The sequence below is a fragment of the Ursus arctos genome, unplaced genomic scaffold, assembly GCF_023065955.2.
Source record: "Ursus arctos isolate Adak ecotype North America unplaced genomic scaffold, UrsArc2.0 scaffold_34, whole genome shotgun sequence".
Lineage (NCBI taxonomy): Eukaryota > Metazoa > Chordata > Mammalia > Carnivora > Ursidae > Ursus > Ursus arctos.
In genome coordinates this window covers 17,427,709-17,440,016 of record NW_026623030.1, presented here as the reverse complement: position 1 = coordinate 17,440,016, position 12,308 = coordinate 17,427,709, and the positions used below count along the sequence as shown (strand labels likewise).

At 47.2% G+C, this 12,308-nt stretch overlaps 1 protein-coding gene across 2 annotated transcripts in view; it reads right to left on the bottom strand.

Annotated features, from left to right (window-relative positions):
- The window catches only part of WSB2 (WD repeat and SOCS box containing 2), an 18,635-nt gene extending 6,327 nt beyond the window's left edge, over positions 1–12,308 (bottom strand). The window contains exons 1-4 of one of the 2 annotated variants that reach the window (XM_048221617.2): positions 12,209–12,308; positions 6,074–6,242; positions 1,513–1,757; positions 1,221–1,352 (exon numbers count right to left, since the gene is read on the bottom strand). In XM_048221617.2, coding sequence (XP_048077574.1) covers positions 1,221–1,352; positions 1,513–1,757; positions 6,074–6,242; positions 12,209–12,221 — 559 coding nt within the window. In that variant the 5' untranslated portion in view covers positions 12,222–12,308. Of the gene's footprint in view, positions 1–1,220; positions 1,353–1,512; positions 1,758–6,073; positions 9,700–12,208 lie in introns of those variants that run through there. The other variant, XM_026514967.4, reaches the window with a different exon arrangement.

Below are 12,308 nucleotides of genomic sequence, written 5' to 3'. Positions count from 1 at the left end.
GGCAGGGCCCCGTACCTGGGAACACTACTTTATCACCACCACCCCGCCCCCTGAGAAAGCCCTACTGTACTCGGCCGCTCCCAGTCCCCTTCAGCTAGTCCTCTCTTCCCAATCACCGAAAGATTATCTACCTTAGGCGGTGGCAAGCTGCCTCTGGATACACATTAAAAATGGCGCTGCCTTGGAGAAGACTTCCCAACAGCAGACCTATCTTGTGACTTCAAGGGCCACAGCAGAAACAACTAGAGTTCTCTTGTTCTCACCACCTCATCTGGACACCAAGCACCTCCTTGGCAGTCTGACAAGTCATCAGGCTTGCTTCTCAGAGGGCAGGAGTAGGTCCCCTCTCGTGGTTGTGGGGGGCCGGCACAATCACGGCTGAGGCAAGAGTACCGGTGCCTTCGCGTTATTGCGGGTGAGTGTGCCTCTGTATCAACTGTCCACGTCGCCGTTTCCTCCTCCCACCTCCCTCCAGCCCCTGCGTCCCTGCCCATGTGGGGAAGAAAGGGCCTGGCAATAAACTCCTCTTCACCATGTCACCTTTCCGGTTAAAGATCAGTACCAGAGATGTATGGGCCACCTCTGTATAAGCTCTGCTCAAAGCAAAAGTCACAAAAGTTGACCCTCTCTAGCTAAGAGAATTCTTCTGGGCAAAGATTCCACTTCACAAAGAAACTATTTCTGACAGGAAGTAACCAACATGGACGACTTCCTCTAGACTGGTGTTTCTCAACCCGGGGAGACTATGCCCTTCGCATGGACAGGGGGCAAAGTCTGGAGACGTTCTGGCTGTCACAACTAGAGAAGGTGCTTCTGGCATCTGGTGGTTAGAGTCCAGGGATGTTCCTCAACATCCTAGAATGCACATGACGGCCTGTAACGAAGAATCGGCACACCCAAAATGTCAGTGTGCACCACAGCTGAGAAAACTTACCTACAGCATCTACTTTCAATCAGTAGGGGTGAAAACTGGTTCTCAGTAGCCGAAAAAAATCTTACTTTTTTTTATGTACAAAGCATCGATATGCATTCAGTGCAAAAATAAACGGTATATTTTGATATTAATATCTCATGGGGATGAGGTGGGTGCGTGATTAGAAAAAAATGTCTTACAAGGGTCCTTAGGAAAATTGGTTGAGAAACACTATTCTAGGTAAAAGTGAGAAGGGGGCAAATAAGAGTATTTTTGGAGCTGCCCAGTAGTTCCGTCACTTCCATACCATGTTTATTCAGGTCCCAGATGCGAAGAGTCTTATCCCGAGATGCCGAGACCAAAATCAAACTGCCACTGGGTGTGAAGCTCAGATCTCTCACGACATCTTGGTGGCCGGAAAGATTCAAAAGCAGGAGCCCTGGCGTGGGAGCAGGAGCACTTGGTCAGTGGGAGAGGGGGCACCCGGTCTGCTGGTCACGGCTACACCCCTCAGCCAACTGGGGGGCCGGCGGCTTCTCTGGTCCCTGATGAGAACATGCATGCACCCTGGGACCTTATCCCGGCCAGAAATGACCTACCTGTTTGCACCTCCCAAATCTTGATCTGCCCGTCATTGAGTCCCGTAGCAAGGATCAGGCAAGAGATGTCTGGCACTTGGGGATGGTGGCGTGCCCAGAGCTTCCTGCTAGGTGGAGAAGGCCACGGGCTAAAGGCCAAACCCCAGACAATCTGCCCACAATCCAGAGTCTTCTCCTTTGGGCTGCCTCGCCCTTTTGTATCATTTTTGCTGCTTCGGCTTTTGGCTTCAAACCCTTTAGGGATGCTGGAGAAAGCAGAGATTCCTTAATGAGTCCAAAAGTGTCAACCAACTGTTCATTCCATGATATCTAAGATACTAAGGTTCTAGAAACAAATTGGCCTTTGGTGAATTCTAACGTGACTTAATTTCTCTTTAGAATTCATGTAACAAAGACTTCATTAGCCTTGGTTCATTCCATCTGTGATACCCCTGCAATGGGGTGACCTGCCTTGTGGGATAACTAGATCACAGAAGCTCCAGGGAGCCCTACGCTTCCTCAGAAAGTTCTCTCAGGTTTGGTGCACGGAAGGAAAGATGCCCTCAGTTTTTCCCATGAGGAAGAAAGCATGCTGTAGGTCTGGAACTAGGACAGATCTTAGAACTTGAATACGCATCTGCCGCTCCCCTGCCTGATGAGCCCCTAGCTTTGAAAGGCCCAAGGAGCAGGGAAATGAATGCGTTTCTGGCCCACACAGTTTGCTTGGTACGAACTGATTTCCACCTTCACTCATGATGCTCCAACCCATTAGTGAGGCTCTCTCACTTACTTCTCTGGGTACATCCATCCAGCTCAGGAACCAACCAGTGGGGTGACCCAGGACAGAAAGCCCACAGAAATGTGCAGAGCTGCACTGACCTCAAAGATCCCCCAGCTTCAACTGCTTTTACGTTCTACTTACGGTGAAACACAGGCCCAGATAAGCTCCGTGAGACTCACTCCCTAAGATCTAGGCCCTGTCCACCCTCCCCCAGCAGACCACATCTCACAGGCTTGAGCAGTTGGGACAGCCCTGGGGTTCAGCCCCCGAACTCAAAGTTTCCTGTCTACAGTACACTTTATCAGGGCAAGTATTAAGTCCTACTTTTCTGTGTGACCCTGACCACACTCTGGGGTGTATCAAACTAGGGGAAATGAAGGTGATGAAGCTGGAACCCAGTTCCGTGAAAAATCCTATACTCAACCTGTATGTAACTGGACCTCTTTCCCCAAAGTTAGAAGTAAATCACATTTTTGCCAAGTGTGTAGTTGAAATATATTAAAGAATTTTAACCAAGCTCACCTATAAAATTAGAAGGGAGGAGCTAAGGCAAACATAGGCTCCATCAGCTCTAAAACTCTATTAGTCCAAATCAGAGCTTGGCAAGCTATGCCCAGACCAGCAATATTTTTATACATAAAGTTTTATTGGAACACCACATTTGTTTGTTCACATACCATCCATGGCTGCTTTCACACCGTTAACAGCAGAGAGGAGGAGTCTGGACAGAGACCGGACAGCCCCCAAAGCCAAAAGTATTTACCACCTGAGCCTTCAAAGAAACATGTGCTGACCCCAGGTCTCAATGGCCTAATGGTGTTTGAAAACTTGTCCTGACAAACATCTGAATGTGATAATGACTGTCTTTTCGACTGATCCTTTTCAGTCCCGCACCTCCAGAACCTGCCTGGTCCTGGCGCAGGGGCCTGAGTCGGCCAAACAGGGAGGCAGCGCGGGAAAGGCGGAGCCACAGGGAAAGCTCTGCAGGACGGCTTGGTGCCACCGAAGCTACATTTGTTTTACATTTTTTATAAAATCCTAATTTCTGCATTTGAATTAAGGAATAATCTGTAGCTATTTTATTCCAAAGGAATTAAGGCACATCTGCATATTAATTCATTTTAACATCATAAACTGAATTTCTCTAGAAAGAGATACTAAACCCTCCATTTGAGGGTAGAGTTAACTTTCCTAGGCTCACAAAATCAGGGGCCGAATTGGAACTAGAACTCAAGTCTTGGGTAGCCAGGCCCACTACTCAACAGATCCCCTGGACTTCTGAATTTGCCAGTCATGAAGGGATGAGGTACATGGGAGGTGGCGGGTACGTGCACGGGAAAGGAAGAGCTAAGGGCAAGGCGGTCACTGGGGGAATTTAACTTCACTGAAATTCAAGTTCCTCAAAACTATTTCCAAAACTAGTACAATTATTTGGTTAGTACCAATTATTTGCTTAATACCAAAAGCGCTATTATTTTTTTTTAAATGTGTAACAATCCGAACAAGAACCTAAGGACTTTCAGATTTCCCCTTTTAAAGGACTTTTAAATAACAATTATTTTCAATTATAAAAGTAATAAAGAACTGTGGGAAAAATTTGGAAGTGAGACAAATAATAAAATTAAAATTACCCATAATCCTAATACCACTCTAAAAACAGTAAACATTTCACTATGAGTTTTTATTTGTGCATATGTACATATATTTTTAAAAGACAAATTTGGGATATTACATATATGGCTTTATAGCTTCCTTTTTTCATTAAGTCTTATAAGCATTGTCCTAAGTTATTATTCTTCAAAATGTGTGATTTTTCCCCCGAACAAGTAACTTCTTACTTAACACATTAAACAGTAACATTTCTCTCATTATATTAAGCAACAGATACACGAAAAGACTTAATACTCAAATTTCCATTTTCCTGAGTTCCTACTGGACAGATGTACTTACCTATAGTGATGTATACGTTTGAACATAAGAGTAATTTTCAGGAAAACAGAATTTCCATCTGTACGCTTTTTAAAAAATTCTTTTTCGAACCATAAGCTTACGGACTGGGTATAAAGTTGAGTCTCTTGCGTTTAGAGTAGGAGATCAATAAAGAATGAAAGACCTTGGCATTTTCATTAAACTGACCACAGAAGGAACTGAAAATCATGATTTAAAAAAAAAATCTCTGATGGCTACAAAAAATATCCTACAGCAATGCCATCGTTTGTTTCCCTTACCATCCTCTCATCACCAGATTCTAAGTGATTTCTGGTTTCTCACTACTACAGAGCTAATTCCGTGATGAAAAATCCGTGTATGGAAATAGATGACCCCATTTCTGAGATTCCTAGTAGCGGGAAGAACATTTTCCAGGTCCCTGATGCATCCTGCCAAGCTGCCAGATTCACACCCCGCAATCCCAGCACGCTCTTGTCCGTGGGACCTATTATCAAGGCCACAAGTTTCAGACTGAACTGATGAAACACTTAAATCTAACGTGCAATTTATAAGAAATGCCCAAAGCAAAACAAATGAGACCCTCAAGGACAGAGGCCATCTTTGATTTAGTTCAAGGTTCCCAGCCCCTAGGCTCCGTGTCAGGCAAAGATTTCCAACAGGTGCTGCCTGAACAAACAGGCCGACGCAGAGCAGTCCTGTCCCGGCCAGGCTGGCTGACCTGGAGCTCACAGCACTCACGCACTGGGCCCTGACCAGCCCAAAGAAAGCAACTAGTTAATACCAGAAACTAAATTTGGTCCATCAAGGGAAAAACAAAAACCCAACCTAAATATGGGCAAAGGATGTGAATGGAAGTTTCTCCAAAGAAGATGGAGGACAGGCCAAGAAGCACCAGGTGCTCCACGTCAGAAGCTATCAGGAAATGCAAACCCAAACAAAAAGATGCCACTGCCCACCTTACTGGGATGGCTCTGCTAGAATCAAAAAGACGGACAACACGTGTTGGTGAGGGGTGAGGGTGTGGGGGTGTGGGGGATACGGAAATCTCACACATCGGCTGGTGGCATTGCAAAATGGGGCAGCCACCTTGGGCATCGGTCTGTTTCTCAAGCGGAGAAACATTGTAAGCCTATGTCCATGCAAAAAAAACCCCATACGTAAATGTGCACAGCAGTATTACCAGTAATAGCCAAAAAGGGAAAACCACCTGTCGACGCGAGGTGCACTGTCTCTGTACAATGGAATATTATTTGGCAGTAATGGGAAATGACATACTGATACACGCTGTAAGAGGGATGGCTGACAACATTCTCCTAAGTGCAAGAAACCCGCCAGAAAAGACTCCATGGCGTACGATTCAATGTATACGAGAAGTCGAGAATAAGCAAATCTACAGAGACGAAAGGGGATTTGTGGCTGCTCAGGACTGGAGAACAGAGTGAGACTGGAGGATGACAAGTGAGGGATGTAGGGGCTGCTTTCTGTGGCAATGACAATGGTTTTGAGATTAATCATGGCGAGAGCTGCACAACTCCCTGAATGAACTAAAAGCCACTGAACTGTACACTTTAAAGGCACAGGTTGTATGGTATGTAAATTACATCTCAATAAAGCTGCTGAAAAATAACAGCGGGGCTAACACAATCTCCACAGATTTAATTTTCCCACATACCGACCGCGGGGCTCTGGAAACCCCAATGATCAATTCCTGAACTGTTTTCGGCCATTCTCCTTCTGTTCTTGGGCAGGCAGACCCCAGAGGGCAGGGAGTCAGGTGGGAAAGCACTCCAGGTCCCCGTCGGGAGGTCCCTCGTTCCTCTGGGCTCAGGTGGGGGGGGGGGGGGGACTTACAACTGCTCCTCCAGCGGCCAGGGGATCAGCTTGACAATGCAGTGTCCTTGAGACCAAGCGAACCAGGAACCGTCTGGGGAGAAGGCGACGCTCCAGGTCTCACAGCTCGACTTCCAATCAAACTGGTGGGGGCGCCCCGGCTTGAGCTCGGCCAGCAGCAGCGGTTCCTCTGAGACAGGAGACAGCATATGCTTCAAACAAACACCCTTGCTGCCCCGGCGGGGAAAGTGGGGAGCCAGGCTCCAGGCCACCTTGCTGACTCAGACCCAGGAAAGCCACTGTCTCCCCAAGGCGAGGGGTGATACTTTGGATTCCGGGAGGGAGTTGTCATTTAAATGACCCGCAGCAGTAACAGTAGCCACAGGCCGCATTCCAGCGCAGTTACTCAACCCTGGCACTGGCCCCTGCTGGTTAACCATGACTCAGAGTAACCTTTGTGCGAGTGAACCGGGTGAATGGAGGCCTCATTTTCCTATGAATGCCTGAAGAGGAAGAAAGGAGAGCCGGACCAGGCTGGGACCAGGCTAGATGGCACAGATTAGGAGGCCTTCCAGTGTATTTAAGGTCTCCTCAAAAAACCCTGCAAGAACGCACGACTGACTCAAAGGCTCCCCGTCGCTCACCAGCCTCCTCCCCATCACCGAGGCTAAAACGTTCAGCACTTGCCCTGCTTCCTGCCGCTCAGACCTCTGGATCTGGCCTCCGGTTTCCATCTCTGTTCTGGTTCAAGCCTTCATCCCAATCTTGCCCAGATCTTTTACGAGACTCCCCTGAGCTTCCTTGTCCCCAGGGAACCCTGCTGAAGCTGAAATACACGTCACATTTCTCTCACATACATTCCAAGGCTCCCACCTGCGTACACAGTAAGGGCAGCGAAGCCTGGGCCTCCCACCCCACTGCACGGGCGCCGCCCCCTTCCCGTGACCTCTCTCCACCTGTGACCTCTCTCCACCCACCACACTCGGGCCACACGAGTCACCTGGCCAAGTCACTTGGCCGTGCCCCAAGCAGCTCCTTCGTGTTCACACCCGGACTTACGAGACTCCCAAGCACATATCCTGATCCTACCTCTGGCGAAGCGGAAATCAAGTCCCACCCTGCCTGCTTCATTCTCTCCAGCGGTTACGAGTTTCTTTCTGGCCCACCCTCCACCAGAGTTTAAGCACCCTGTTCAAACACCAAAATGATTTCATTTTCATTTCTCTCTGGGCCGAGCACTGTGCCTTGTGAAGAGCAGGTGCTGGACGGGTGCTGCTTTTGCCACCTGAAGGCAAGCTCGAGTCTCTACTCCAGCGGAAGCTTTTCTCAATGGCTGATGAAGCTCATAGTTAAAGGCGTTCACAATTGATTTTTGATCACTGATTATGATTATGATACATACTAATATAAAAACTGGCTTCCACTCTGAATGAGGTCACTTCCTGAGGTCTATGTTCCACTTCGGTAGTTTCAAGACCTTGACCCTTTTATACCTGTTACCAGATAGTTACTAATTTAAACAGCCCTATTTCACATATTTTAGGACACACCTTTATATGTCTTCTCACTGTCTGACCTCGCGGAAATCTGGATGGGTCTAACAAACGATTAATTTTTATGGTTATATAGGCAGTATTTTTTCTCAGTGATAAACAAGAACTGTGGTATCTTGGGTTTAATGAAACCGACGGTAAACATGCATATATAGTGAGATGCCTATCTGTATACGGTATTTATATATGTATATATAATCTTTCCTGGTTATATACGTTATAGAAGATGAAGGTATTACCTTGTTTTATAAAATAAACATGTTGCTGAAGAATCTGTCCTTAAATAGAAATTTAATCTATCAAGCCTTTGGGCTTTGCTATTTAAAGTTAAGTAAGTTTCTTTTGCAAAGAGAATATTCATTTCCTGAGGTTCTATGCAGAAAGTAGGTTTTAATATATTAGATCTGCCTAAACTGGCATTTGTATAGGCCCAGGTAATTCTCCTGAAACCTGTACATGTTTGTACATGGGATCTTTTCATTTATACAATTATTTGTCTATATGAACATACTCCTTTGGATGGGAATATTTGCATAGTATGAAGTTACTTTACATTTTAAATCCAAAACAGGTCTCTCAATGTTACCCAGCACCCCTGTGGTGTTGTCTTCATTCTCATTATTCCTAGATATTTTCCTGTAGGGACCTAGCCCTGATCTGCCAGTGCCTCCTTCAGGTAATCCAGTGGTTCTCACCAGATTGTGTCCCCCTGGGGACAGGTGGCAATGTCTGGAGACATTTGCGGTTGTCATAACTGGGGGTGGTGCTATTGGTATCTAATGAAAAGAAGCCATGGATACTGCATCCTACTGTGCACAGGACAGCCCCCCACAATGAAGGATTATCTTGCTCAAAATGTCGATAGTGCCAAGGCTGAGAAACTTGGATGTAGTCAAATATTAAATGACATCGACTGACCTGCAGGTACATTTTTATCTACCGGATGAAAAAGTCTTTATTCCACGCTGGTAACATTCACACTTGGCTCACTTCCTCCACAACAGGCACATTATCTATCCTTTTGACACCATGGAGACTCTGCACAATATAAAAAGGGATCCTCCTTGTTTTCTCTCTTTTACTTCCCAGACCAGATCCATTAACAAGTTCTATCAAGGCTGTTTCCAAAAGGCTTGGCAAACCTAACTTCTCTCCATCTCCATGGCTACTATTCTAATCTATGCAAACCATCTCATCAACATCGTCTCTCACTAAGCAGCCTTGCAACTGCTCTCCTAGCTTCCACTCTGCCCCCCATCCATTCTCCTCACCTCCTAGAGTGAGCAGTTTCAACCACTTTTAGAATAAAATTCAAGCTTCTTACCATGCCCCTGATGTCCTACATAACCTGGCCCCTGGCCTTCATCTCCCACCTGGGCTTATAACTCTCCCTTCCCTGCCCCTGGCTCTAGCCTTCACTCACCCCCTTGATTGTACTCAATTAGTTCTGACCTCAGGGCCTTTGCACCAGCTAGTCTCTTCACCTGGAATGCCCTTCCATGACTGGCAGCTTCTCTTCATTCAGTCTTGGCTCAAATAACAACTCCTTGGATAGCCCTTCTCTGACCCCATGACAATCTCCTTCACAACCCCTCCCATCATGTTCTTTACAGCACAATCACCATTATGATTAGCTATCAGTCTCCCCCCAACCAGGACATCAACTCCACGGAAGCAGGGGACCTTGTATGTTTATTCTCAGTGCCTAGCAGAGTTCCTGGCAGAGAGCAGGCAGTCACTAAGTATTTGTTGAATAAATATACATGGTACACCTCTTTAAATATAAACAAAATGAAGCCCCTTAAACTATTATGTTGCCTATGCCAAACATTTCACATGAAATGCTTCTTAAACATGAGCCATACCCAGATTTCACACTCTATTTCTGTGATTTGGAGATTTAATCTCCTGCTATTTCAGGCTCAGGAATCCAAGAGCTAAAAGAAGAAAAAACTCAGTGACTCCTGTCTCTTCATTTCTAGAACTAAGGAAATTCTAAAGCAGAGTCTGGGCCCATACTAAGCTTGGCTGCTAGGGGGAAGAAGCCATAATAAGTGCAGAACTTAAAAAAAAAAAAGAAAAAAAGAAAAAAAAAAAAACCCAAAAACCAGAGCTGAGAGGATCCAGCTTTCATCTGGGATTGTACCTGCTGTGGTCCTTCATGGCGAAAAGGCCCACGGATCAGGGTTTTCTACTTAAACATTAGGATGTATTTGGATGACCAGGCCAAATGGAAAGATATTTATTATCGGCTTCTTCTGTGCAAGGAAAATTACCTGAACACAGAGATGGAAACAATGACTCTAGCCAGCAGGGAGTCTGGTGATTTGTCCCGCCTCACCACCTTGACATTGGCCTTTCCATCAGCCCAGAAAACTGCCTGGCAGGCCTCAGATCCTTGTCTGACTGCGCCATCTTACCATTCAGGGCTCAGTGTCGATGTCACCTTCTCAGAGACCTTCCTGGACTCCCTGTCTGTAGTGGCTGGGTCACTTTCCTTTCCCTCCGTTCAATGTTCTTTATTCACTTGTCTTGTCTTGATTGCTTACTTGCTTTTATACATTTACTGTGTAGCTCTTCCCTACCCACACCCCAAACCTGCCTCTCTACCCGCTTCAACTGACCTGCACTGTCCAATACACCACCCACTAGCCACACTTGACCACTGACCATTTGCAATATGCCAAGTCCGAATTGAGATGGCATGTTAAGTATGTAACACACACCATATTTTGAATTCAGTACAAAAAAGATCTAAAATATATCAATAATTGTGATTACAGGTTGAAATGATAATAGTTTAGACATGCTGGATTGACAGATAAAATTTTAAAATTGGTTTCACCTGTTTCGCTTCTTTTAATGCAGCCACTAGAATATTTTAAGTTACAGCTGTTGCATTATATTTCTATTGGCCAGTGGTGGCCTAGAGGCTGCCTGGCACACAGTAGATATTCAATAAATATTTGTCGAAAGAATAAATGAATTCTAACCACTGCTCTGAAGATATCTACTGTTGTCCATTGTAATCCCATTACAATGGGCTTTATTCAGTTTCAAAAGAACGTAAAAGTCTCTGGCCTTTTTTTTCCTTTTTTTTTTTTTTTACAGCAACTTGGCAGCTCTCGACAGCTCTGCCCACACCCCAAAACACAGTCGTCAATCATTAGGAAAAACTCAGAACTGGAAACAGATTCCAGCTAAAAAGGGAGGCTAGGTATAGATCGCTTTCAGTTTTAACTATAAGGAGTCAATGGAAACAACAGCGGAAGCTATAAAAAGATTCACATAAGATTCAGACAAACAGTAGGGGCCATTTAAAAAGTGGTAACGCACTCACTGAAAAGAAAGCCCTTATCTAGATGGGAAGGCAGAGAGAGCTGCCTCTACACCTTTTACTGAATGCCTGACTATGGCAAACAAAGAAATGTCATTTCCCAAATTAAAAAGTTACACCACCCCAGGGAATACCCTGATCTGAACCTACCCACCCACAATCCCCAACTCCATCAAACTAGCCAGGGAAAGGCAAACATCAACAATCCGAATCCTCCAGAGCAAGACCAAGCTTGCACTTCACTGGAAGAGTACCAAGAGGTTCTGGAACAATTCTGAACCCTAGGCCTTGACCCCTTTTTAGAATTTTCCCTAAAGAAACTGCCTTTAAGCACGGAGGTATATTCAAGAGTTGGAACTCCCAGAATAAATCCCAAGCCCACCCCAAATTTCTGTATAGGTAGGGTTTAGAGGCAAGGTGGCTGGAAAGGAGAAGACAGTCTGAGGGAGAGTCTGGAGGTTTTGCCTTTGCCTAATAAGCACGCATAACAAGCACACTGAGATTACATGTTCATTTGGGCTGACTCTCCAAGTATATCCGATATTCTCAGACTTCCACACTGTTTTCTGATGACAGCTGTTAACAAGGATAGAGGCATGAACCTCACCCATCAATGTACCCTGAACTTGCCCTATGAAACATGCCAGCACGGATCAGCATCCCCAGCTCCACCGCACCTCTGCGAAGGAGTCTCCGCTGGGAGAGGCTCGCAAGAGATTTTTTTTTTAACAGGGACCCAGACCCCATTCTCAGGAACAGGCAAGTTTGGGAAGCTCCCAACCACCCACTGGGGCACGTACTATTATTATCCCATTTTGCAGATATAAAACAGACTTGGGTTAAGTGGTCCATGCGCCATCACACCGCTTGTAAGGGGCAAACCTGAGGCCCACCCAGACCTGCAAGTGCGTCACCTGGCACCTGGGCACCCGCCCCCTGAGCTATCACCCCTTGAGGGCCTGGCGCACCCCCGCGTCCCCGCCCCCTCAGGCGTAGGCGTCGGGCCCCGCTGTCCGGGCATGCAGTGGCCCGTGCTCCCCCGGTCCTGTCGGCGGCGGGCGGGAGACGTGGTGGCGGCCGCTGACAGCGAAAGTGAAACAAAGCTGGGCGCCGGGCGCGCCCCCCGCCGCCGGCCCGGGCGGACGGCCCAGGCCCCGCGCCCCCGCCGCGCCCCTCCCACGGCCGAGCCCGCGCCCCTGCCCGCCCCCCGGGGGAACGGGCCCGGCCCCGCCCGGCGGGAACCCGCGCGCCCCGGCCCCCGCTCACCTCCGGCCTCCATGGAGGACGCGCGCGGCCCCGCGGCAGGCGGCGGGCGCCTCAGCCCCCCGGGCCGCCGGCCCTCATGCCGCCCCCACGCCGCGCGCAC